At 42.7% G+C, this 27,666-nt stretch overlaps 1 protein-coding gene across 6 annotated transcripts in view; it reads right to left on the bottom strand.

The window, feature by feature from the left end:
* The window catches only part of PTPRT (protein tyrosine phosphatase receptor type T), a 582,374-nt gene that overhangs the window by 516,814 nt on the left and 37,894 nt on the right, over positions 1–27,666 (bottom strand). For 5 of the 6 annotated variants that reach the window (XM_080557602.1, XM_080557611.1, XM_080557610.1 and 2 more), the window contains one exon: positions 770–821. In XM_080557602.1, the coding sequence (XP_080413728.1) occupies positions 770–815 (46 nt within the window). In that variant the 5' untranslated portion in view covers positions 816–821. Of the gene's footprint in view, positions 1–769; positions 822–17,382; positions 19,729–27,666 lie in introns of those variants that run through there. The other variant, XM_080557604.1, reaches the window with a different exon arrangement.

Genomic DNA, 27,666 nt, shown 5'->3' with positions numbered 1-27,666 from the left:
TTATTCTGGCAAAGCTCAAGGTTTAGCTCCAAAGAACAATTAGATTTGCATTACACATTGCACTAACAGCAACACGCAGATTTATCTGCTGAATGAATATATTCTAATAGGTCTGATGATCTGTCTTTATAGTACCATTTGATTAACAACAAATTTATTCACTTGGCAGCTGTATTCCTTAATCAGGTATTCACTAAGCAATAGCATATAAATATGGATAAATGTCAGCTTTATGGATCAGAGAGTACAATAATTTCATTTGAAGAAAGGTGGATTGTCTATACTTCTAATTAGTTTCCCTTTAAATAGGCTCATCATATGGACACATTTGTACACGTCCGGGGCCTGATTTTCAGCGCCAAGGGTGCGTGTCCCATCACACCGTATTCTCTCCTCGGAGCCTAACTGGAGCCCTCTGCTACGACCTGACAGCTTCCTTACACAAACATTTCCCTCCGTTAAGGGGCTTTACAGGGGGCGTTTTCAAGACGGGGTTATTCACGTGTTTGCACCTGCACGAACTGTGTGCCCAGCCAATCTTCACTTATTCCTCCATTATCTGGGCACGCCAGAAAAGGTGCTGGCAATACATATGCAAGTAAACTGGTGAATGACAGCAAGAGAAATTTCTACAGGGAATATCTTCAGTTAAATGATAGTGATAATAATGAAAAATTATCATAATTACCAGGGAGAAATATACCGTCTGTGCAATTCAATCCAGGCTTTTAAGACAGGTTATAGACTCAGTTGACAAAAGTATTTTTACCTTTCTTTTTCAAGCAGATTCTCCCGCAGCCACTCGTACGCTTCATGGGAGGCTGGAAGAAAAAAAAAAAAGTGGATGTGAAATAATCCTTGGCTTATCGGGGGTAAGTGCTGTTATTTTGATATCTTTATGGGAGGTAACAAGACTTTAGCTGTTGGACCCCGATTAAAGTAAAAACTGGGCTGGTTGTGAATAAATAAGTCGTTTGAATATTGTTAGCAGCCTCTGCTTCAGTGCACTACAGGTATCAAAGCTGAAGTTTAGAGCGCCTACATTTGGAAGATAAAATTCTCTACAAAGAGCAGAGGGCTGTTCAGGGTAGCTCTGCAATACACCTGAAAAGCCACAAATAGCCTCAAAACAAGTCAGCTCATCATACTTGGTCTAAACAACTTCTGCGTTGAATTTTCCAGGAAACCTGGAAGAATTCTGTTCCTCAGGGCAGGAAGGGAGTATCAGGGAAGTCCTTCCCCTGAAGGATGCAGGGAATAGGGCAGCTTTTGTCACCCTGAGCCCAGAGCTGCTGCTCGCAGTTCTGCACTGTGCTGCCGGTGACAGGCTGGCAGGAAGCAAGGCAGTTTTATGCCATGTTTTATTTTAATTAAGCACTAGGCACAAAAGAAAGAAAAAAGAAAAAAAAAAAAAGATAAGAACAGTGATGCCCTCCCTACTGGTCCAAATCCTTACCAGAGCACGCTAAACTCCTAACCTTGTGTGTGTAAACACTGTGCATGCTGAAGCTACGTCTTCGCATCTCAACTAAATAATTTCCCTGTGGTGTGTCCTTTTTGTACAGCATGCCACACACGTGGGGCTTCTTTACAGACCATCTACGCCACTGCAGAAACCTGAAACAAATGTCCACAAGCTAAATGAGCTTGAATCCCAGCAGGATTTTCCCTGTAACCCCATGCAGGGCAGGTCCGTGTTTTCAGAGCAGAAGGCATTACGGGGCTGGTGCAGCTTCCCTGAGCGTGCTGGCTGAACATGCTGCAGGTGGAGACCTCGCTCTAATCCTGCTCCCATTTCTAGCTCAAATAATTTCACACAGTGTGGAAAATCACATGTGAGTCTCAGAGCAGATCTTAACCATGCTCGGCACCGTTCTGGCACATGTGACCATGGCTGCATTGCACCCATGGAGGGGAGGAGTGCATGAAGTATATTTTGCTACCCAAAAGTAATCCTGAAATAAATGAATAAATAAAAACCATCCTTCGTGCAGTTCTAGTCAAATAGAAATTTATCCTGATTTTGTTTATTAATCAAGTTACTGATCTGTTATCTTTCAGAAATGTGACAAGTGACTGACAAGAGACTGATCTATCACCATTTAATATTCAGAATACATTGCATGCTGAGATGAATATGAGAGTAACAGTTCCTTGCAATATTTAAGTCTACTGAGCCCTGCAAATATCACTTGATTTATCAAATCTGATTTGGGGCTTATAGCCTATATAGAGAGAGTTCTCCACTTCCTAATCCATTTGCCAACAAGTATTTTCTCTGCTTTCCTACTTCATCTTCCTTATTCACTGATCTGAAGGGCTGGTATTTTAAACTTACTTAGCAAAGACAAAAAGGAAAAAAAAAAGGATTTAAGGATTTTATTATAAGCTCTGACAATTATATATGTCCTGGTCCAGAGAGTAAATAAAAGTAAGTGGCTGTTTGCTGTGCCACTAAATGCAGGCCACCAAAGGGACTTTTATATGATGCTCTGAGACTGAAGCCATCAGACTTGCTGCTGAGTGAACAGAAGAGGCCACTGGTTTGTCACCCTCCCGGCTGCGCCTGCTTACGATGCCTGTCTGCCTTCCTCTGGGCACTCTCCCCTAATCCAATTGATCTCAAAATAAAAAAAAAGAATAACTTTCTGAGGCTGGCAACTTTTTCAGTTGTAATACGCTGTCTTTTAGCAAGTGAATGTCTGTCATTCTGCTTTTCAGTTAATGACTTAAAAATCCAGTGAAAAAAAGGCAATAAATACAAAATAAAAAGTACCGGCCCCTTTATTTCTTGCTCAGAGGCAAATTGTGCAACCTTAATTTAACAGAAAATGATCAGCTTTATGACTAGATGTGTTGCAAATAAACTGACAACCTTTATACAATACAATTACTTTATTTTATGTGATATTATTATTATCTGAGCCATCTGACACTCTTATGGCTCATATAAAAATTCCTATTTTAGTGCAACTTTGAGCTTAAATAGATCTCTTTGTACTGTGTAAAACAACCCCCCTCCTCTCACTTTAGCACTTAAAACCTTCAGGATATACAGAGCTCTATCATATTCCTTCCTCCTCGGTTCTAGCAGTTGGGTTTTAGCATCTTGGTCAAAGGAAGCATTGCCAGTGATTTAAATCACCACTGGATCATCCCAAAAGTACACCCATGGGAACAAATCAGTCCCACAGGACTGGAAGGAAGACTTCACTTAAGCTACCTGACATTTTTTACCAGAAAAAAAAAAAAAGGTATTTTTCAGGATGGAAAATCATGATAACCCAGCTATTTTGCTTCTCTTCCTTAAATAAATTCATTGAAGCGGCTGGCACTGTGCAGCCAGGCAGATATATCCATTCATTACCATCTTTCCTCGCTCCATGCCGCACATTTAATTCTTCTGATTCTTCCTCCCAAATCTCTCCCCAGCCCTGCAATCCTGTTAGCAGCTCTCCCCCTTGCTCAGCACAAATCCCTCAAGAAAACAGGCAGGTAACTGCCATTATGCTTCACAATCACCGAAAAGCACGACAATTTCCCCCGCTGTGTTAATTCACTCTTCGCCACTTGGCAAAAGGCGGCCTCTCCCTCCCTCTCTCTGCCCACGGTTCGAAGGACCCACACCGGTTTTCTCCTCGCAGTGATGAAATTGCCTGGCATGTCAAGAAACGCACCCCTCCAGCTCATCGTCTTCCAGACACGTGGGGCAGACACATAGCACCTGCCCCGTAGCACTGACCCTCACGGTTTAACTCCTCCACCCCGGGAGTACCCCCATGTGCCCTGGGGTTTAACCTGACGCTGGGGTTGGACAGCGAGGAGGCAGAAAACACTGATCAGATGACAGCTCCCGAAAAGTGCTGGGGTCTGGGGGAGGCTCTGGTGGGCTGAGCTCCCAAAAGGGCTCTTGCTGGTGGTGGGTGGGGGAAACCCAGCCCCATGGGTCCATCAGATCAGTTATGCTGCATTGACAGGAGGCTGTGACCTAAGGAGACCTTCTCCAACCACGTAGTGTGTTTGGGTGCACAGAATCACCTGTCTTCTGTATGTGCAGGACTGAAAATTCATGTGTTCTTTACAGCATTTATCTCTTTCTGGCTGGTTCCAATGTGTGATCCAAACCATTTAGTCGTGTATCTAAAACCTATTTTCTCCTGAGAATGTGTGGAAAACGCTTTGCTTTTTTGGCAATAAGTGCATTGCTGCTGTAAACAAGATTTTTCTGAGCTCTTTTTAATGAATATAATTAAGAACACATTATAAAGCAGATTATTAGTAGTAAACAGCAAGTAGTAAATCCCATCTATATAATGTAGCAATATTATTAGGTTTCTTCTACTAGAACTGCAAACACTTGCACCCTGGCCATCCTCCTAATACGATGAATTCCTGATATTTGTTACAGTTCTTTGCAACCTGTAACACAGAGGTCTATGGTCTAAGAATAATAAAGGATACTTGCTATTAAATACAACTGGATGAAGAGGCAAATGAATATTTGTCATTATATAGCGTGTTGAACTGCAAAAGCAGGAAAAAATGACCCTCGAAAAATAGGTAAAGCCATCAGAATTTGGTGATCTTTAAAAAATAATAATAATAAAAGGGAGGTAATTAGGTATTGTGACAATGGATAGAAAAGAAGAGGAAGCACCACAAGAGCAAATATCATTTACTGGATCCCTGATACTTCTGCACCTTCATGTGATCCTGAAAAGCATCTTGGCTGATTCAGAGAAATTACATCACCGTCTCCAGCGTATGACTAAACCCTGAAGCCACCCTCAGAAGGAGAGCTGGTTCCTGCTCTCACCACTTGCCATATGTCTTCTCTTTCTTCCTCCACCATCGTAGCCTCATTTGCTATGGAAACAAGGCTCGTGTGATCCTGCTGCCTTTCTCATTCCCCTCACCTCACTTACAACTTCTAAGCCTGTAGGACCATCTCAATCTGAGGTGACAGATTAGTAGAAAGCGCAAAAATAACTGGATCCTCAAAAGTCTTGTGAGGATAGGACACTGAGAGAAAGGGAAAGAGAAATGCCTTATTTATGTCCCTGTTTAATGTCCCGTACGGAGTGAAAGGCTGGAGTGTAAACTAATGCCACTGGATACCAGGTGGTCAATGTATGAGAAGGGTCGTAACTATGCAAGACCTTCCACCATAAACTTCCTGGGCTAAAAATTCAGTCAGCCACCAATGAAAAAGAGGCTTCATTATTTTTAGTACTCACAAACCTACTTTTTTTTTTGTTCTTTGTTTCCACTTTCTTCTTCTAATAGAACAGAAAAGACAGCATCAGCCAAGCAAGACTTCCCTAACTCTTTTGCAGCATCTCTGTATCTGCTGCTGGAAATGGAGCTAAAAGCAAAGCCATCAGCTCACCACACCGGTGCTGCAGAGGCTGAGCAGATCACATCAGCGCTGGTTCTCCACCAGTAAGACTGCCAGGAAAAATCTGTCCCATGGAAGACAGGGGATGCTCGTTTTCTTTGCAGATCTCTTCTTCCTCCTCTTGTGGGAGTCCTCGTTTTGTTTTGTTTTCCTTCAAGGAAGCCAAATTAGATTTCCACAGGAACAATAGCAACAGCAGAAACATCGGCTCTGTTATCTCTGTTCATTGCTCTTTTCTCCCAAATATTGTTTTTCCACCACCTGAAAGTCTCCAACTTGGGCTTTCCTTAGGAAAAAAAAAATCTATCTCAATAGTTAAAGGAAAAAGGATTAAGGGATATTGTTAAAATGAAAGCCCTACTTAATACCCAACATCTTCAATTCTGTAACTATTTTTCCTTTTCCTATATCTCTAATGAAAGGTTAAAAAGATCTTTAAGGCTGATTGTTGCCATGGGACTAAGCAGCCTGGAGTCTATTAATTCAACTCCCAGCAGTTTGTTTAACTAGTTAGTGTGCAACACTAGCAGGGTCATGCTGACATCCTTATTTCAACCCTCTTTTCAAGTAATATAATTGGATTACTCCTGATGACTTACAATTAAATTTAAACTGAAGTTCACAAGTGAACTTTCTATCTATTAGCCTGTGTCAAAAAGCTTGGTGTTCTGAATCCTTAAAAAAAAAATCAAAGCCAAATGAGAAAACATTATGTCTCATTAGATCAATCCTCTGCTAATTTAGGGTCTGATACAAAGTATTTGTTAATGCTAAGATTGACATTAGTTCTTTCCTTCATAAAAAAGTAAATAACATAAAAGATATTAATGGGTAATGCCTATTTACCCTGCCAGGTCTGGAATTTCACAATACTTTTCTCCATATGCAAAATGCTTTTAAAGTTGTCTTAAACTATGACTGACTCTGAACCCGTTTAATTCCCTTCCTCTTTTGAGCAACTGCCTCTTCCTTTCCAAGCTATGCCTTGGTATGTGGGACTCACCAATGAGCTGCTGAGGAGTCTTAAATAATTGATAATTTAATAAGCTCTCTGATGAGAGAGAAATTCAGTCTTATACTCCAGCTGTACTTTAAAAATCTCCCTGTATTGTTCTGCTTTGCTTTGGTGACACCAAAAGGAACTGCCTTTTGGTAAAGGCTGAAAAGTTGAATGTCTTATACATGGTGCATGTCAACACCAGGAATATATAACAAGTGCAAAGTGTTTACGGTATACGTCTTCACCTGATCTGTAACTGTTGGGGAGGACACTTAGTCAGCCTAAATTAGAGCTTTTGGGTAAAGAGGTTACTCATTTGCGTTTAATTTTCTGCATTAGTTCAACCTTTGCCATTTAGAAAAATTCACAAAGATCATAAGTATTTCATATGAATTGTGTGTCTATGTATACTGTATGCAAACTGTGTTGCAAACAATTATGCTTAACTCTGCCTCTGTAAATAATTCATGAAAATTAACTTAAATACATGTAGCTGTCAACAATGTCTTAACCACAAAGCAATCTAATCTTTCACTCAGACAATTACTATAAATGTCAACCCTGAAAAGTAAGGCAGTTCTGCAAGTCACAGCAGAGGAGATTAGAATCAAGCAAAGCTATATTTTGTAACATTTAAAAACTTTAATGGAAACTCCTGGTGTGAACGGGGTGGGAGAGTCAAGGTGGAGTCAGCAACTGTGAGCAGAGCCTCCAGTCCCTCCAGCCTCCCCGTAGCGCTCCCTGCTCCGTAGTGGGTTTGGACAAAGACAGTAAGCCATTAACTCCCATTCTAAACCAAACAAGAGAACAGGCAGGATTTCAGGCAGGATCCTCCACAACAGACCTCCCCTGTGTGATTAATGAAGTATTGAGGAAGATGAATGCACATAAGCTCACTCCAAGTAAAATGAGCACCACCTTGAAGAAAGCTTTTGATGAGAGGAAATTGCTCAGTATTAAGAGCTCTCTGGAGCCAAGGCAGAGACAAAAGTTACATTCAGTTCTCCGTAAATGAGTTCTGCTCTCTGTCTTCACAACTTTAACTAAAGTGATGGAAATGGTCGAACAGGCAGACTTGGTTGCTCATGAGACTCCGTAATTTGCTCCGTGAATGCTTTAAAAAGAGATGGGCTGGTAAAGAAGATCATTGAATTTAAGCAAGATATAGGAGTCACAGCACTTCTAGTATCAGAGGCAACGCACGTGATTGGAAAAAAAAAGGAGCTCAGCTGTAAAGGTGGGAATCGAATAAGAATGAGCAAACATCTTGTGAGGAACAGTCCTCTGCGTATCAAGAGCACCATGTGTCTTTGGATAACAGGAAAGAATTCGGGTATTGATCATTAGATGGACAATTCCTTCAGCTATTTGCAAGGCAAGAGGAAAAAATTAAGATCAACAGGCTTACTTTAGGCAGGGGATGTTTGATGGAAATTTTGGTGCAACAGTCCTGGATCAAAAGGCTGCCACTGAGTTTACTGCTCCTTCCTCTCCGTCTTGCACTAAGGCTTCGTTTATCAAGTTCCTAGCTTCTCACAACTCTTCTGTCTGGAAATGTCTGAATTTTGTACACCATCTCGTAGTTAGGATGTTTTTCACCCCTCGTGTTCAGGACAGTTTCGCTGTGAGTGTGGGCCTGTAGCAGGAACCCATGGAAGCGGTCCTTGCAACTTCTGTTTTGGAATTGTTGTTGAACTTTTTATTTTATCTCTGTTTTTAATCAAGCTTGAAATTTTCTACCTTTAGAGAAACCTTTAAAATCTTCTCATTTTCTCTGGATAATACATCTCTGAACTACAGTGTTATACTCTAAGAAAAGGACTATTTTCTGTCAGTTGGAAACCCACGCCTCGTTTTGAACTAAAATAAACCTACTAATAAAATTAATCAGAAGCACTATTCCTCTGGAGAGAGTCAGGGAAAATACGAGGGGTTATAAACTGAACCACAGGATCCAATAATGCAGCACAGGCAATACTGAGGAACCAGACCTCCGCTAGCTGGGACACAGCACACCTCAGCAGACGGCTGTGGCACTACTGTAGGAGAAGAGCACAGATAGGGACAAAAAGTAAGTGAAAGCCAGGTAATAAGAGGTTGTAAGCACACTGAAATTCTTCCAGGTGATCTGCGAGGTTCCTTAAGATCCTTGTCCATCATTCAAGACTTAAGCTTCAGGTTTTAGATATGCTATTGTGTGCACATCCTTTGGGGACATCCCATTAGCAACACTCTGTCTCTCGGAGAATAAAGGAGCCATGCATCCTGTTAGAGTTGCTGACTGAACAGCAGCAAAACTCAGGCTGAAGTGCTGGGAGCACAGCTAACAAGACACCTAAATTGCAAGCCCTGAATGAAAATTGGGGTATCACTTCTGTCTGAGTTTCCTATAGGCATTTCTGCAAATAGAGATAGTTACGGCAATTTCCCAAGAGTGTAGGGAGGGTCAGCTAGTGACAGCAAGGAGTTTTCAGGTTTGTAAAACACCGTGTCTGCCAAAAATTACTAAGTCAGATCCCTGTAATGAAAGTGCAGGGCGTCTCTAATGGAAGCAATAGCAGACAGACAATGGACTTTGTTTTATAATTTTTATGACTGAGAGATGAACTGACAGAAGCAGACAGTGATGAAGAAAAGGTGCTGCTCTGGAGACTGGCCAGTGAATCTGAAGCTGTTATCAACAGAAAGGTAACAGATGTGGGGTTTCAGTAACAAGCCATGAGAAAATGCAGCCACCACATACGGTAAGACAGCAACACTCATTTAACCCCTTCCCAAACACTGAAAATTGCAGAATAACTAAGCTACAAAAGGAGGCCTAAATTCACGAGCCTGATAAAGAAATGGGAACTATAAAGTCTAGTCTAATTTCTGCTATGAATTCTACTCAACTTTGGAAGGCTTCTTCAATTTTTGCTGTTGCTGGTTTGATGCAGTTAACCTGGCTCCAAGCAGGAGGGAATGTTCTACCAGCTCTGCCAGTATTTGTGCTATCGGGAACCCCACAGAATTTTAGCGTACGTGCCACACACACACACAAAATAAGGAGCAGAACTCAGGACTTCCTATTCCACAAGGCTGATGCTTCTCTCTGCTCTCGCTGAGGAATTGGATAAGCAACATACCTTGGTGCTCTGTCAGCTCTGAGTCTCCAGCAAGAGGGCCAATGACAGACACATTCAGCCTGGCTTTTTACCTTGCACCACAAAAGTGTTACGAGATCTCTCACTCCATGTCTGCCCATTGCACTACCTTTACTGAAGCTAACAGAACAAAACTATTTATTTTTTCATTCCAATACGATGACACCCTTATCTGGGCACCCAGACTATGTTTTTTAACACAGCCTGACCAGCTGCATATGAGCTGCTTTCTTCACCCTTTCTTCTGCTGGTTGGAGGCCATCTGCTATGTGTTTCTTTGGTGTTTTGCCCCACGCCCCACCTAGTGCTTCTCCTTCAAGCCTCCAAGGCACCCCAAGCAGCAGCTCTGCTCCCTGAATGCTGGGTTTAGGCCCTGGCTGCACTGCTGTTCTCTCATGATCTTAAGTACTGGGCAAAGATACTTCCACAGCTTTGAGGGATATAGGCGTTTCATTTTTATGTTCTATTTTAACATAGATTTCAAGTAGCTTCCTTTAAAAGCCCTGTCAAAAGCTTGAAGAATTGGACCATACAATAGAAATAATCTTCATTTATTTATAGAGGCAGGGCTCCAAAGGCTCAGACGTTCGGTTTACCTGAGGAACTGGGCTAGCATCCAGGGAAGCCTGAGAAGCAAGTTCTGTAGGTACATTAACAAGGCTGGTTTATCTTGAATACAGTTGTAAGAGGATGACTATTAAAATCTTTGCATAATCAGGAAGAAAATCCTTGAATATTCCTTTTAATCACTCCTGTTCGGTTCGAGACAATCCATTACAAGCGACTCAGCACATTCATCTGCCTTCCCCCGGTTCCATTATTGTCACCGTGGGTCTGAAAGCACCAACCTGCAGCTGGGACATCGGCATCTCAGCAAAGTGCTGGACTCTGCAAGGCAACACCCAGTCAACCTCTTCCCTGTCCATGTCTCACCTGACAGGCAGCACAGAAATCCTGCTGGTTTGTTCCTCCAAGGCCACAGCCCAATTGCAGACGCAAGGTGGCATTTGCCTCCCCGCAGATTCACCCACATTGAACTCTCTGCTTTAGCAACTAAGCTAGCAAATAGACAATGAACTACTTTGGGTATCGATGCATAGATTTTTCTAAGCAGGATCCTTTTACTTAGGTACAAGCACTAAAACACTGCAGCGATTTCAGAACTGCCATTTCTGCAAGTGCAGGACAAAACTTCTGGTTGGTGCATTTCTTAATAGCTCAGCTCTTGCAGGGAAAGGATTAAGTTAAAAAAAATCCCGAAGCCTTTTTTGTTTTTTAATCTTGCAGTTTGTAGGAAAAAAATGCAAAAAAACATAGCTTGCAATTACACACAGCAGTAATGGTTTTTGTTTGATTTTTTTTAATCTACTGTTATAGTTTAAACAAAATTAAGACCAAGAGAGACAACTAAGGAAAGCAAATGAATCAGTGAAATTTCTGGACTCTGTATTCAATGTTAGCACAAATTGACATGCTAAACTACTTTTTTTTTTTTTCCTATCAGCACAGTTTAATTTAGCTTTAATTTATCTGCATATAAGAAAGCCTCCTTCTGGATCCTAGCCTAGGCAGAGAAGGACAGTGCTGTTTTCTTAAACCTTCGGACACCAGAAGCGTGGGATTTACCGGAGGGAAGGGCAGATAACACAGAACACGTCCCAGCAAGCAGAGCAAACCTCTCAAGCCCAGCACAGGACAGTTCTGGTCAACAATGAACATTGCCACTGTGGCTTGCATGCCATGTACTGATTCCTGAGTGACATGGCCCAGCAAATGGAAAACAACGTTCCGCTTAGTATTGCCAGGCACGGGGCGGGTACCACACTGCAACTTGTGGTCCTGTGAGGTCGAGGAGTGACCAGCTCCAGAGCTGCCATTGCCACTGACCTCCCAAAAGTTCTCCCCAAGAGAGCTCTGGCTTTGACCCTGGCTTTAAACCACCATTGCTCCCCTAGGTCACTTCTGCTTGGCTTTACTGATCCGAGAACATTGCTACGCTGGTCAGAGCCACAGGATCGATAACGCAGAGAAGGAAAGAGCTGCATTCCCATCTGCCTCGTCCATCACCAGCAAACTTGGCAGCTGAATTTTGCTTCACGAATTCCATTTTTCACTTGACAAAAAGCCTTTCTTGAAGCCTGCTGGTGGAGGGACCTAAAACCTTATATACATTAAGGCAACTGAATTGATACCCTGTCAGATGAAGAGAATCTCTCTTTATCTGGTGAGAGTTAATGATGATTTATTAGGCAGAACAGACAGGTCCCAGGACATATTTGCAAGGACTTGTCAATCAGAAAAAAATTCCTCCAGAGATTTGGACTAAGCTTATTTCATACTTTTTATTTAGAAGACATGAGAAGAGAATGGGACTTCAGTTTGAAGTACTTCTTAGATAACACGAAGCTTTAGAAAGATAAAAGACCAGATGAGAAAGGACCTCTTAAGACACTGAGTACAATCCCATGTCATCACAGAAATGCCACTAAGGAAACATATATAAATTATTAGGATTTGGGGGACAGTGAAATAAACATGAAAGACTGTCGGGAAGATACCTGATGAAAAGGAATGTCTGAAACGAAATCAATGCAAAGCATACTGCCCTAGAGCCCAATAAAAACCAACAAAATGCCTTCAAATAATTTAATTTGTGATCTCTCCATATGAACTTCTCTCAGAACAGCAGACTTATGGATTTGTTGGTCCATCAGGGTAGGAGTCTTTGCCCTAATGGAGCTAACATCATCTTGGACAGCCCTTGAAGTCAAAGGAGAGAAATAAGTATTTTTAGGGTGTGATGCTCACTTGTTTTAGCACAGCTGGGTCAGGTGAATCCCCCCATAAAAGCTCTAGTGAGCCACAGGTCACTCACTCCGACGACATGCCAACACCACGGACCTCTAAACCACAAATCCTGCTCAAGTGACCATCCTGCTATTTGCCAAAGGCTAGTTCATGGGAAGCTATGGACTTTATAAGGCTTTCTGAGTTCTAGACCTGTCCAGTAGTTCTGTTTTCGTCTTTCTAGATCCACAGCTGTTGCTAAAGGGAGGCTGGAAGGACCGAGGCGCAGCACCAGAGATGTCCTCCAACGCAAAGCACGACTCGAAGGAAGCAGGTGGTGTCGGAGACATGCCTCAGGATGTGCAGCAGATACAATAATGGACAACAAGTTCCTCCTAGACTTTGATTAGAAAGCACATCAAGTTAGGACCGTTCTCTCTGCCTGCTCCTCTCTCCAGACCGACAGCTAAGGAAAGCCAGCGGCAGCTGGCAGACAGCAAGTGCATGGGAAACGCTTCCCACGGCCAGTAACCTCGCGCAAGGATCACCTCTCATCTCCATTTCAGCTGATTGCTATCTTTACCACAAGGGACATGGTAGAAAGGCAGGCAGAGCAGTAAGCCTGCAGCAGCAGCATCTACAGCTCTTAGCTAACAGTCTCCACGGGAGGAGAAACCACCAAATACTTGACAGGGACCCAGGCACATCACACCTCCAGCTCCCTGCAAGGCTGCAGCTGTGGCACGGCCACAGCAGCCCTCTGAGCACCGGGAGGATGCTCGTGTCCTGCTCCCCCAGCAGGCTGCTCTCCAGCTCTCAAGCATCCCTTACTTTGAAACGAGCCCTGCAAGACAGCGAGTGTGTGGCTGCTCAGGGTATGGGAGAGCACCATTAATCACCTTTAAAAACCCCTAATGTTCCAGTGGCAGCAGCTCTGCACAAAACCAGAGCTGAGGCTGCATCATCCCTGTTTGCTGAGATTTATTGCAGAGCAGCAGGAACTTGCTTTGGGCTGCTGCAAGGCCCCTCTCACACAGTGCTTGCAGTTTAGAAAACCAGAACAGAGCCTGCCTTCCCTGCTTGAATTATAAATGTGAGCTTTCTCTCTGTACTCCCTTAAAATGAAAATGGACTTCACAGAAGAGAGCACGTGTTTGCAAATCTTTTTTTCACTCCAAACAGTTCAGGAGGTGAACCCTACCTTGGCGAGGGACACAGATTACAGGATTTGTAGTGAACAGAAAGCAGCAGGGAGTCCTACCAAAGGCACCGTGTTCTACAGCCCCCAGCCATCCGCGATCTCTCTCGGCAGGGAGACACGGTGCAGCTCCCAGGACAGCACAACCCATCAGGGAAAACTCCTTGACATTGATTTCATTTTCCTTCCAGGCCGGAGCTGTCTGCCCAGACACCTCCCCAGACAGCCCTGCGATGCCAGCAGCTGTGGTGTGCCCTGCGGCCGTGGGGGCACAGCCCTGCCCTCGCAAATGAGCGGTGAGGGCTGCCCCACGTCCCCCTTACAGAAAGCTGCGGCAGCCCCAGCACTGACCTTGGGGGCTGGTGTCAAACACCAGCTCTCGGCCTAGCTCTGCAAAAAAGAAGAGCCCATTCATACTCAAGCCACAGCCTTGATGTATTCGTACTCTGCTGCGAGGCAATAAAACCCTAGAAATTCGGTAAAGGATGAAAGGAGGCACTCGCTTTCCTCCATGGCCTGTTGGGTAGAGGTATTCTGCCGTGTATCTCTATCCTCTAACCGGATTTACTTGCTCAACTTTAACATTTTTAATATCATTTTTGTGTCTGCAATAGAGATTTTCTTCTGTCCTTGCTCCCTGCAGTTACACAGCCCATTTCTCTTTGTCACTTGAGCAGCACCATACCTCCACGGAAGGTTTATCATCCCAGGAGCTGAAAGGCAGAGAGAAGGACGCTCACCACTCCAGCTAATGGCTCCCTTGATCGATGCCAAAGGCAGCACCAGCTTAGTTTGGCTGTCCCAGCTCTTGCTGCCCCTGGAGGAGCACTCCCCTTGCTCCAAACACAGCTCAATCATTTCATGCAGCCCTGCGGGCTGTTTGAAGGGGAATTGACAGGGGACGACCCTCGCTGCAGCCAGCCCCCGGCAGCCGCTGCGGTGCCCCATGTGTGCAAGAGGAGGATGAGAGCGACCAGCCCCGAGGGAGCAGGTGAGGAGCTGACTGCCAGAAGAGACCATCTGCATGAGCAGAACAAGCTGTGTTGATGGAAAAGGGAACAAGAAGGGAACGATGTCACTTAGAGAAGCACGTTGCTCACAGACCTCACTTAACGGGGAGGTCAAAGCCACGCTGAATGCTGGCTTGGTGTTCCTGCCTGCACTGCGCACTACCGGGAGACCAGCAAGTGCTCCTGCCCACCAGGTTGTCCAAAATGAATGTTAACCACCCTGAGCACCATGCTCCAACTCAGTGCTGCCTCTCCCGAGAGCCCAGCACAGAACACAACGAAAGCCTTTCAAGAAAAACTTCCCTTTCCAGCAGGCGCTGAGGTTGTTTGGACAGAAGGAATTGCACAGAAGGAATGAAGTTACCATGTCCGTGCAACATCTTATGGGCCGCAGCATCTGCTCCGATACTTTTAATTGCTCCTACGGGAAGACAAATTAGTCCCTGCAACAGTGTTTCAGAGGACGATCCTTAGAAAGGAAGAGAGACCCACGCTAGTGGGTTTTAAAGGTCTATAGTAAAACAACAACAAAAATTATAGAAGAGCTTTTGTATCTGCCATAAAGCTGCTGCCACTGATCCAGGTGTAATAAAACAACCTCCTTCTTGCCTGGCTGGATCTGCTCCGTTACTTTTTACTTAATGCTTTTTTTATTTTTATTTTAGATTTAGTGCGCATTACAAACACCTTGCAGAGCGGATGTGTGAGTGCTGTGATTTAACACCGTCGGCGCTACAGCAGCTTTGCCGGGCAGGAACGGAAAGTGACAAAGTCATGTATTGTGCAGCACATTTGCTTCTCTCTCTCTCTCTCTCTTTTTTTGTTTAAATTAAACTCTTTGTATAAATAGTCATTCTGGCTGATTATATAATCTCCCACATTTAGATCGTCTGTGTTGCAACCATGGCAACTCCCCGAGCCGAACACATTCGGTTCAAACTTCGTTCTAAATTTGCTGATGAGGGTGAAGAAACAGCTCTGGAAGCCCTTCTCAGACAACCTACATTTGTTCTTTGCCTGCAGAGCTCAATCCAGCTCGGACTGAGAGCACCCAGTGCCCTAAATAGGTTAGGAACAAGCGTCCGTCCTGCTCCAGTTTAGCTGATTGCATCTCTGATACCAGACATGGGGAGCAGCAATGCCATTAGGGAAAATTACTATTTATATTATTTGATTAGTACTAAGTAAAAGAGATGCACAGTAGTAGAGCTGGAGAATGGCATCTCTGTGGCGCAGAACAGGCAGCGCTCGCAGTAGCTCTGCAGAGGTTCTCTCCTTGCCTCATCAGCGTGCTTCATCTTTGGTTTGGAAAAACAATACTGAAGCTAAAAGGTTCAAAAATCCTTTTCTCCTGTGGCTAAAAAAACATCTGAGGGTGAGCTAACTGCCCTGGGTGCTGATATTTGGTCCTGCCAAATGTGTCCCACTAGTCAGATGGATGTGAGCAGCTCAGCCACGGACTTAGGGAGATTTTGGCCAAGCTGCCCCGAAACCGCAGGAATTTCAGACTGCAGCCAGTTCCTGACCCTCTGGGACAGGCAGCCCCTGCTGCTCTGCACTGAGTTTGCAGAAGTAAGGTAAAGCAAGGCCCAGAATTGTGTGCAGAGTGGAAAAAGCACAAGTGGGTTTTAAATAACAATTTGGAAAAAAAAAAAGAGCAACTACATAACTATTCTAATTAACCATTGTGCTCACCTACTGTATTTTTCTACTTATAATTCTTGGTATTTTCTTTGAAAGGATGAATCATCCCAATCAGGTCTTTATTTTTCTTGTGCCATAAATACAACAGATGAAATATGTGGCCAAATTTTCAAGTAACATAGCTGTCCAAATGTCCTATAGTGGTCACAAGCACACGAGCCAAAATCAGACACAGTGATTTGGGACTGGCAGCACTTCCAGATTTGCTAGGACTGAAACCCTGCTGTGTTAGGCACTGGCTAAACCCTACAGTCAATAAATTGGAGAGTTTATGCAAGAAGTTAAACTGTGCATATATAGTTGCCCATCTGTCTTGCACAACTAGCTTCTTCTGGGCTAGGCAAGTTCCTGTGGGCTTTGCCAGACACAACCCTAGAGACTGCAGACCCATTTTGGCTCCAGCTATAAACCTGCCTCATGTCCAGAGATTGTTAGCCTCGTACAACTATGACAGAAACTGTAATCTAATCCAGGCAAGAGAAACGTATTCCTTCATGTTCTATTTAAATCTTCACAGCAACAAATGAAAGTAAGGGTGTCACACTCCTTATTTCAGACATTTTAAAGCTTGCACTGAATTTAATCTCTTGCTTCAATTGGATATTTATAACAATAAAAGTCCAGCCATGCACAGGCAAGACATGCTACAATTACAATCACACTTACAAAAAACAAGTGGCAATCAATATCTCATGTACAGTCTGATCTTGATTATACTTAGTCAAAGGTGATGCTAACAACTTACTTATATCATTTAATTTCTTTCCAATCACATCTTAATTACTAGCTATACCAAAGATGCCTAGAAATTGTACAACAAGAACCCATATATTTTTTTGTCTTATATTGACATGAGCTCTGACACCATTAAGTGTTGGTTTGCTTGCTGCAGACTGGAGGGAGAACAGAGATTAAATGCAGTAATTAATTATGTGCATTTGAAATTGAATACGAAAAAAAAAAACATAAAAAGTGAGGTTACTGAGCTCGTACATTAACAGTAGCTTGTTGCATTAATTTGGTTTCTCACTGATGCTTTCTAATTCCCTTTTCATTACATGAGGAGAAGGGATACATTCTGCCAGAGCTAATACTTTTGTGAAGATGTTACACTCATTTTAAATGTGTCTCTATTCTCCTACCTGTAGAAGATGGATCTCTTTGTTATCTTCTTCCCTGCCTGATAATCCCAGGGAGGATTGAATAAACTCAGACATTCAAGGGAATAATGGTAGCACTGCTAGCCTGACATATTCACACAAACCCACCAGGACTCAGCATAAGGTGGGAAGGTGCTTAAATAAGCAAATAAAAAGCCACCTGAGCCTCCTTTGCAGAATAATGTAGCAGGAGCTTCTCTGGGAGCCAAGCAAACAAATGAATTAATAGAAGTCTTTGCCTCTTGTTGGGTATTATTCACGACGCTTTATTACGTTGCTCCCTGGAAACCAAGGTAAACTTTGACTGTGACTTTCTTTTTGATCTTCTATGCCCAGATCATCTGCTTTAATGTAATCCTGGAAACTTTTCAAGAAGTCTGCATTCACGAGCCAGTCCGTGCTTATTTCCATTTGAAAGGACAGCTGGTGCAAGTCGGGGCTGGAGCAGCTCAGTAGGGTGCCCATAGGTGATCTGAGCCATGAAAGGGCAGAAAGGAAAGAGATCGGAAAGCTGGTGTTAAACTGCCAGTGCTTAGCAGGTATCCGGATTCATGATTTGGGAGACAGAGTTACGAGGTAGCCTCCTCTGACCTGAGCTTCGCCCTCTGACTGCTTGGTCGTGCCCAGGTTGTGACAGCTCACAGGAAGAAACGGCCACCACTGGCCCGGAGCCCAGCTTTGCTGGTTCAACATTAGGAAGCATTTCCTAGTGAGTCTGGGGACATTTGCTGATAGTGCCTTAAGTGAAAATTAGGCAATATAAAGTCGCTTTGCCTTATTGCTGGCATCTTTTTCTGGATGTTTTTCCAAGTCCATATCCTTCTCCCAGGACCATGCCTGTGAAGCCTCTTGCCATCTGCAAACTGATGCAGGGCTGTTACAGGCAGTAGTAACGGTATCTTTGCGTGAGTGCTCTGAATATAGGCCCACAGGATTTGTTTAGCCAAGCTACAGTAACTATTTTAAGCTTTTTACATAAATGCAATGTCTCCCGTTTTACTTCTATCTTTTCCATTGCCTTGGATCCCCACTAGTCTGACACCTTCCCTTTTTTAGTGAAATTCAATTATAAGACAGTATTATAATGGAGATTTTGACGTTCCTGTTCCTCACTTTTGCTTACCGTGCATGCACTTTGCTACTGCAGAACCCATGCCATCTTACCGCAGGCCCCTGCCAGGGAGGTTACCTGACACAGCACCATTGTCATCTGGTCTGTTGGGGTAAATCTAGAGGGAAGTACTTTGCGTAAGTCTCAGTGTCCAAATTTAATGCACTCTTTTGGCAACATCTATATTTCTCTATACACATGACAAAGCAATCTTGTGATTAGCTGCAGAACACGCTCATTAGTGTCTCTGGGGAAGCTGCCCTGCATTTTGATATGAGAGGGCTTGCTTCCCTTAACAACCTTGCGAGGAAAGAATATTTCATCATGAAATATTTCAGTAGTGCCATGTTTTGCTGTCTGAGCTTGGATCAATTTAGATTGCCTCAGACATGCTGGCAAAGGATCTCTAGCCAACACGGCCCAGGTAGAGAAACTGAGAGCAAACTGCTATGGGCGGGTAGGGAAAAGGATATCGCTGGGCTGCAATGCTGAATTAACTCCTAAGAAAGGAATCACAGCACCGAAATCCAGCTATATATATATATATATTTTTTTTTTTTAAAAAAAGGTGCAAGTAGTGTCTGCTGCAACAAGAACTGAACTTTTTTCTAGTAGTAAGCAACATGGTAGAGAAAATACTGGACTATTCCCCTATAATTTTTTCCCCCTCTGTATTCATTCCAGAAGCAGGAACAAGGCACAGAACAAAGGAACACAATTACTATGATAATTCCATTTTTTTCTAACTACACCAAGGCTATTTGGATATAACAGTTGGTAATTACTGAGTTCTTAATGGCTAGTTTAAGGTTGGCCCAATAACACTATAAAAAGAAGTAGGTAAAAAGCATAGCTGTTTAGACATTCGTTGCTATTGTGAGTGGACCTTGCAAAAGGAATTAGTTTATGTAACTCATATTTCATGAAGGCAAATGAAATCTCAAATGTCCTATAATTATAATAATTATTTCTGCCTGATGTTTAATTACTCTACCTAATGAGCCAGCAGTACTATAATGGGCAGGTAAAGCTCTGATGAAATTGTCTTTCTCTTGTAATCTGGTTTCTAAAAGAGGACAGAGGTTTCGGTGTTTACAGCGCCACTTGGTTAACTAGTGTCACATTTTCTGAGATTTCCAAAATGTGATTAGTTGTGGCCACCCTGCTTCTGCAAATTGCTGCTCCTATCACAGAAAAGTTGAGTTGAACTGTGTACTAAACTCTTCTTCAAGAAATACTTCTTCTGATGTTGATTATAGTGCAAATTAATGATTGCTGATGTCTAAGCAAGGTGACTTTAAAGACAGGTCTGGGAAAAAAGAGTCCATTAAGATCGGCTGGATAAAGGACTTAATATATGAACATGTGAAACCATGGTTTGCATTAAACAAAACGGATTGTTTTGATTGGGGGTACTGAAAAAAGTGATGGATAAATGCAAGTTAAGTTAAACAGGGACTTTGCCACCACTTACAAAACAACAGGGGAAGCAGGATACAGCCTTTCTGGTCTTCCATCCCATTTGCTGAAGAACTCGTCTGAAGCGATGGAAGTTCAGGTCCAGACCCTAGTTTGCCCTGACTGCTCCTGTGTGAGCATCCCCACCACAAGACTTGCAAATCTGCTGCGTGGTCCCATGGCCAGGCTCCGCGGCCTGGTCCTCAGGCACTCCCGTACAGAGGAGTGCGCTGTATGAAGGAGTGCACTCACGTTCGATTTCTGGTCAAACAAAGAACATGCAACTCAGCTATTATCCTCCAGCCCAAAGTGTCCAGTCATGGCCATAATCTTGCCCTAAGAGCAGAGGCAGATATTGAGCTCCCTTCTCCCCATGCTGACGCTGTCCTTAGAGGAAAGCGTAGAGGATCTGTAGCACGCCCGTTAGCAGGCTGAGAAACGTGTGTGAGCACCAAGATTCCTAAGGCAACGACTGATGCTCAAGGACTGCAGGTGGTGATTTGTTGTGTCCTGTTTTACAATGAAACAGAAGTGAAGAATACAAATTGTCAGGACTGAGAGCAGGAAGGTAAAGTGTCAGAGGGAGCAACAGCAGAAGTTGGGCATTCCTCAAATTTCCTATTGTAATACTAAGGGAAACAATAAGATTAAGGCTCATAATTGCATTGAATATGAGTCTAGTAGTTGCAAAATTCCATATTCCTCACCCTGAAGTAAATATGAAACACGGTGTGTTTGCCTTTATTTCAAAAAACTGTTCTGAAGCCTGCTGGGCTGTGGAAGGACCACGCTGCTGACGTAAGCAGGGAAGACTTTCTCCCTACACTCCAACATTTGAGAAATTACTCCTTACAGAAAATAAACGGACTCCATTCAAAGCCTGCTGCTCGGTTACCCAGAGCTCTAGGAGGAAAGAGCCCATTCATGCAGAACTTGTCCTTGCAACTTGCTGCTCTTTGAGCAGTACAAGCCTCTGATATTAATACCATCCGAATGCTCCCAGGCTGCAGGTGGATCTAAGCTGCACAAATGGAGCCAGGTTTCATTTTAGTTTGAAGTATCAAAATTGCTGACAATTAAACTTAATTGTATGAATAAGCTCCTTAACAGAATGCACCGCTGGGCCTTCATCCAGCCTAGTGCTGGCAAGAAAAGAGAAATCTATATGCAGAGTGTCTGTCAACGTCCTGCAACCTGGGACAGCGGGGCTTTATCACAGCTTAATAGAAACATACAAGGATCCTGGTCTTCCTGCCTTTCCAAGAAATTTTCATTTTTCTTTTTCATGATGCTTTGCATTAACAGTCCTTATCCTCAACAATCTGCTTTTCCCTCACCACATTTTCTTGAAGGTAAATTTCTAGAAAAAGGATTACATCTTTTCACAGGGTTTAGTGATTCGCTTTGGTCCTACCCACCCAAACAACAGGCATGAAAAGTCCTAACAAAAAAGGCCCGACGTCTTTTTCCTGGAGATATCCTTTCTGAAATATTAATGTTTTGTTCCCCCAAGGGTGGCATCTTTATTTGCTGTTTCTTATACAACCAGCTTGTTACTGCATCTGCTTCTACAACCAGAATTGTAGGCAGCAAAGATGTTCTTGGGGCCCAGGGGTCAGTTGTTTTCTATTTCATTTCTCTTTGGTTTAATTTTAATTTATTTTCCCTTATTCTATCACTTATGGAGATCTGAAGGCAACTACTCAGGTTGAATAAATCTAAATACCATTACCAATAATTGGATGCAGCCTTAGCATGAGCTCCTGTAATGCTATAAACCCACCTATTTTCATGCTACATAAAGTAGACTTAAGGAAGGGACAGTTGACCAACACGGCATTGTGAAGTTCAGAATTTCTGTCCTATGAATCAACAGATTTTGTCTCCGTGTTTTTTCATAAACTATGATTTTATCACATTCTTATAATTACAAACGGGACAAGTCCAAACCCCAGACCAAATGCCACAAGACTATGTAATGCTTTAGAAGCAGATTCTTGTGTTAATTTGTGGTTTGTTCCTATCCCTCATGGTGATAAATGTCCAAAATATCTATTTAGCATCTGTGAACTGTGGCAAAACCATACCCCTCAGCATCCCAGCAAAGCATCTCAGAGCCCTCACTGAATTTGTCCCCTTGTTACCAGCTCAAGGAACATGGTGACATCGGTCCCATTTCACGGACCAGAAACCATGACAGAGAGAGGAGCCCAACCCACCTGCAACTTCAATGCCTGCTTCAGACAGGATTCAAAATGACTCTTCCTAAAATCCACAGGAAATCGGGAATCAATGAACGATAAGGGCCCGGGGCTTCTGGGTCTTATACCAGCCTACCCCAAACATTCTTTCTGCCACTACAACAGAAAAAAAAAAAAAAAAAAACAACACCCACACACACACAAAAAAAACACTTTTGTTTTCAGATCCCTTACTCAAAAATGTTTTAACAATGACTGAGCCAGATCTCTGCTCAACTCGTTGGTTCTGGCATCAGGATTAAAACAAATTAAGGTGATACATCAGAATAGGATACTCAAAACCGACAAGAATTGAAATAAATAAGTTTTTGAAAAGCTACTCTCTGAATGTCTTCCTTTCTTGACATCAGCTGGATATGAAACACTTCGTGTATTTAATAGATTTTGGGTTAGTCTAGCAGAAGATACTAACTGTAATACATACACTGGAGGAATAGAAAAACTCCAGAAATTGAACATATGAGACTTACAGGAGAGAGAGAAAATTTAACACAGTTCGTAATTTGTCTAAGGCTGAAGAAACAATTTTGCAATTTTTTATTTTATCCCTTGAAGGGAGCAGAACCTCAGAGTCCCCTACAAAATACAGATATCGATTGGAATACGGATATGATATAAATCCAGGGGAACACTGGGAGAAACAGCTCTAAGTGTTGGCAAAGGCACGAGCAGATGCCCAGCAAAGAATGTCGCCTGGGCCAGAGGGGGGTTGTGGAGCCAGGAGAGTGCTTGGGTACCGTGGCTGCTGGGCAGAACTTTAAATAGTCCAGAAAAAAAAGAAAAAAAAAAGAAAAAAAAAGAGGTGAGGGAAAAAAATATCCAAAGCAAAACAAACCACATGGAGAGGTTGGTGCCAAAGCACACCACGAGTGCATGACAAGTAAAGGAACCACTGCTGAAGTAAGATAGGAGCCCTGTAGATACTTACGTCTAATTTGTTTGCTTTATGCGAATGGAGTAAGAAGTAAAATATACGTAATTGCAGGCAATTACTAATCCTGTTATTCCAGTGGCACAAGGTCTAGAGACAAATGGAAACTATGATCCTTCAGTGGAACAAAATATCTGCATTACAGGATGCTCACAGGAGCAGAAGCCAAAACAAAAACAGTAGCAAATGAAAAAAGCCATCAGAGCCCCTTACCTGAAAGGAAAGCAACCTTGTTCCTGCTCTGGGGAGCCCAGAACCACTTCCCTCATGTCCAGAAGTCTTGGTTCTCATCCCAACTCCGACTCCACCGTCAGCCATCTGCACGTGGGTTTATCTTTCCTTTGCTTTGCACATGTATTTATTATCTCATATTTTAGTTAGCTTTCAACTTTATTTAAAAACTGTTTTAGAACAAATCAAAAATCCTAAATTGATTCATGAGGATTTACAGCATTTTAATTATGGAGTGTGTTTTTGAATGATTTAAAGGCTGATAAGAGCTCGAAGCAGCCCGAGATTCCGAGGAAATGAGAAACATGACATTTTGAAAAGGAAACCAATTTTCCTCAACTTAAACTGTTGCTCATATAAACCAAATTATAAATATACTCTGTGACTGTAATGCTACAGAGGACTGTTTATGAAAATATGATTAGTAGTGCAATTTTCTTAGGTTTCAGCTGCTTTCTTTTCTTTGCAGACTTTAATGCAGCAAAAAAATCAACATCCTTCCTCCTCAACCACCCGTCTTTCTCAAGGAAAATAAAACAGCAAATCGACTTCTGCAGGACCGCTGGGGGATACCCTGATAAAACTCTGCCACGCAAAGAGAACTCAGGACAGTTGTGGGGCACAGAAGAAAACATTTCTGTATTAAATGTAAAGAAATTTGAACATGGCTATAATCCCACGATTATGCCTCATCCAATGCCACAGTTTGGCTTACACTGACATCCACAGCTCCTAACAGAAACAGAGACTGAGAGATGTGGCAACATGATCCAACTCTTCTGCTCATAAAATGGCAGTCAGAGGGCTAGGGGGCACACGTTGAGCACATAAGAGATTACTTTTGAATACCTTCTGGTGGGTCAGGCATGTCATCAATGAAAAAAGAAAGAAAGAAAGAAAGAAAATAGACACCAATAAAACCTACCTCGAGCTGCAGAATACATAGTTACCCCTCAGCTGTCAGCATTAGATGGTGCTGGGACTGTGTGGGATTTGCAGTGAAGCTCATGACTTTGTCGCATTTCTTTACATCAGTGATCTACTCCAAAAGCTTTGTAGTTTTAGTGTTAGAAAACTCAGCACTGCTAAATTTCAAGTTAAAAATAGAAAAATAATCTGCCTTGCCCCATCTGGATACTAGAGAGCTTTTACTACCTCTTCTGAGAAATTGGGCTCTATCCTTGTATCAAAGGAAAAAAGAATGCATTCATTGGCATTCTTCTTTCACAAATAGTGTGTATAGCACTTCAAAAAGGCACCAGATAAAAGTAAAATTATTTTATTTATCAGCAATGATGTGAAGAAAAATGCAAGAGAAGTACTTTCTTGTAAGTGTGTGGTAAGATGACATTGTGTGTTAAATATTAGTTTCTTGGAGCTTGGCAGGCATTTATTACAGAAGACCTACCTTCTCCTGAGTGCAATTTCCAACAAAACACGACTGTCAGTGACATATTTAAGGGTGCTGGAAAGTCAAGACTTTGGAAACTCACTTGGGAGGATCTCGGTTAAGGTGTTTTAGAACCAGTTCCTGCTTTTCCTGGGCAGATGATGGACCCACCTCTCCTACCAGCACACCGCATGTACACTTCCTGCCTTTTATCACAGAATTTGTGTCTTTATACAAAAATAACTAGTGCTGAGAGCATTAAGGAGACCCAATATATAGAACAGCAATATCCTTTTAAGTCTTCTTTTTCATTTCTTTAACAATTTTCCTTGCTGCTTCTTTTTTTTCTTAGTGCAGTCCTGGAGAAACAACAGTGTAACTTCCCCCCTGCCTAGTTTTTAATGTGTATTTAATCTCTCTGCATTCAAATGGTAATAGATTGTTAAATGTATACCTTCACCAACAGGTGCCTGGTGTGTATAATACCTCTTTATTATACCAGTGAGTGAATAGTATCTTTTTTTTTTTTTTTAAATATTAATCTCTTTAGCTTTTCAAAAGCAGTGGCACACATCGTAATTTTAAGCTCCCAGCCGATGAATCATTCTATTACTCCCAAGCCCATGCAGAGCAAGGCAAGAGACTGTCTAGCTCAATGGCTCTGCTGGATAAAGCACCACGTTGCACCAGAGCTTTGTGAGGAGTCAGAGGAGGAAGCTACAGCCAAGGATGAAGCTTTGTAGAGGCACAAAACTGGAACGGAATGAATAGTAAGTCCTTCTGGTCCCCCCCGGCCTCCACCTGGCCTCACCTACCCTGTAGCATCTGCACACTGCTTGCTCCCAGTGCAAGCATTGAAATCAAGATATAAATAAGATGGGTTTCACGCCAGGATCTCAAATTAGCTCAACTGGTGTAGCCATATTCAAACCAATTCTCTGTATCTTGCCAAGAGTGAGGTAGCTCTGCAGAGAGGTTAGAGGGACCAAGGCCAAAGCCTCCCTCTGGAAGATGCAGCAGAGAGGAGGCCCAAGAGAGCTGTATCAGGAGCCCTGCTCAGAATGACCAGGTGGTGACCAGCATTTCTCCCCATTTGTTATGCTACGGCTGTCTAACTTGTCATGGGAAGCACAGAAAACCCCAGGGAAGCTGCTGAGGTTGGAGCTGCAGCTCGTCAGAACCACGGCAGCCCAGGAGTGAATGCAGTGGAGCTTTACCAGCTTTGCCCACTATGGCCAACAGCTTCTGCCCAGCTCCCCCTGGAAGCATGGCACACAACTCAGCACAACGTACGTCTGACGTGCGTACGACACACTGAGACTGTTCTCGTTGGCTCAGGGAACCTCTGCAGACAGAGGGACGTGGCACCAGCCTTGTGCCTGTCCAGTTCCTTACCTGCTCTGCCCTGGCCCTGAGACTAACGGGTCTTACGGCTCTTTGTTCCCCTCAGGAGTCCCTCAAAAAGAACTCCTCCCCCCAAAATGGAGAATGAAAACTAATAAAGGTGCTAACTACAGCACTGGGGGCCGTAACTCAGACAGTTCTCATAACAGGGGTTTTGAGCATGAATTGCAGACGAAATTCCTACTCATTTAAACAGAAGCAGTGGTAGGTGTGAGGCTGCACACAGAGGACCTGTTTCAAGAGTTTGGGATCCTGAGAAATTATTGAATAAAGCAAGCTATCAGGTGGGAAGAGAAATTAAAGAAAATATCCCAAATGGAAGACAGAATCAGCAGAAAAGTTCCAGCACAGCTGAAGCAATCTGAAAACATGGAAGACAACAAGAATGGATTTAGGCAGCACTTTGGGAGTGCAAAGCCGTACTGTAAATGGAAGGGGAGAGAAAGCAGATACATTTCTGACAGCAACACATTCTTACAAGCTGCATGTGTAAGAGTTTCCTGTTCTCTCCTGGCCACTAGGATAACTAAAAACCTGGGTTACACAAATCTGAGCCGTATTCCATGTCACACAAAACTAATACACAATAGGTCATGTTCTTCATCTGTAAATACAAAACCAAAGCAAAACAGAAGAGAAAATTTGATACATAAAGTCTTGCAGAGTCTGTAATAAGAGCTGAGAGTACAAACCAGAGGTGAAAAAGCCCAATTGTCCATTCACACCTGGAAATGAGTTACTTGCTGGACGAGAGGGGCCATAAGAGGCACTGACTCCAGAAAAAGTCAGAGCATACGTGTGGGGAACAGCTTCACTTTTGCACTTAGAGGAGCTAAATATATGAACAAATAATACTTCACTAATTTGGGGGTAACATTGCCAAGCATTTTTCTATGCCAGATGCGTTAGCTTAATTGTCAATTAATATATTTACTCTTGTAATGAGACAGTCTTTTTGCAAATGGCCTTTTGTGCTATGTGATTGTGTCTTCAATTCTCCCTAAAAAAATACAACCAACAGCTGATGATCAGGTTGTACTAAGTTTATACAGAAATCGTTAACATAGGTGATGTTTTAATTTGTTTGTAGTGACTAATGTGATGTATCTATGAGAGAAAATAAATAAAAGAAAACGAATAAAGGTTTCTACATAGATGGCATTATACCCCAAATCCTCACCAGCTTTTCAATGCCAAGAACAAAAAGGATTCACGATTTCCATAATGGAGGAACTATAAAGGAAAAATGTGTCTAATCTAGTTGCTGGAAGCATACAGTAATAGTCTGCAAATATATAATAGGTAGGATATGCAAATTTGAATAAGAAGGTTGAGAAACAACACGGGTTAATTAAAAATACCACAGCACTGTATGCCAGAACAGTGAGCAAGGAAACAATCTCTGCATGGAGCTTGCAAGGTGAATAAGATGGGTGTCTTAAAATGGCACAATCAAGCTTGAGGACTAGAAATTCATTCA

The sequence above is a fragment of the Anser brachyrhynchus genome (assembly GCF_964034855.1).
Source record: "Anser brachyrhynchus genome assembly, chromosome: 16".
Taxonomy (NCBI): Eukaryota; Metazoa; Chordata; class Aves; order Anseriformes; family Anatidae; genus Anser; species Anser brachyrhynchus.
The sequence above is the reverse complement of the archived record's forward strand: the minus strand, read 5'-3'. Positions and strand labels throughout refer to the sequence as shown.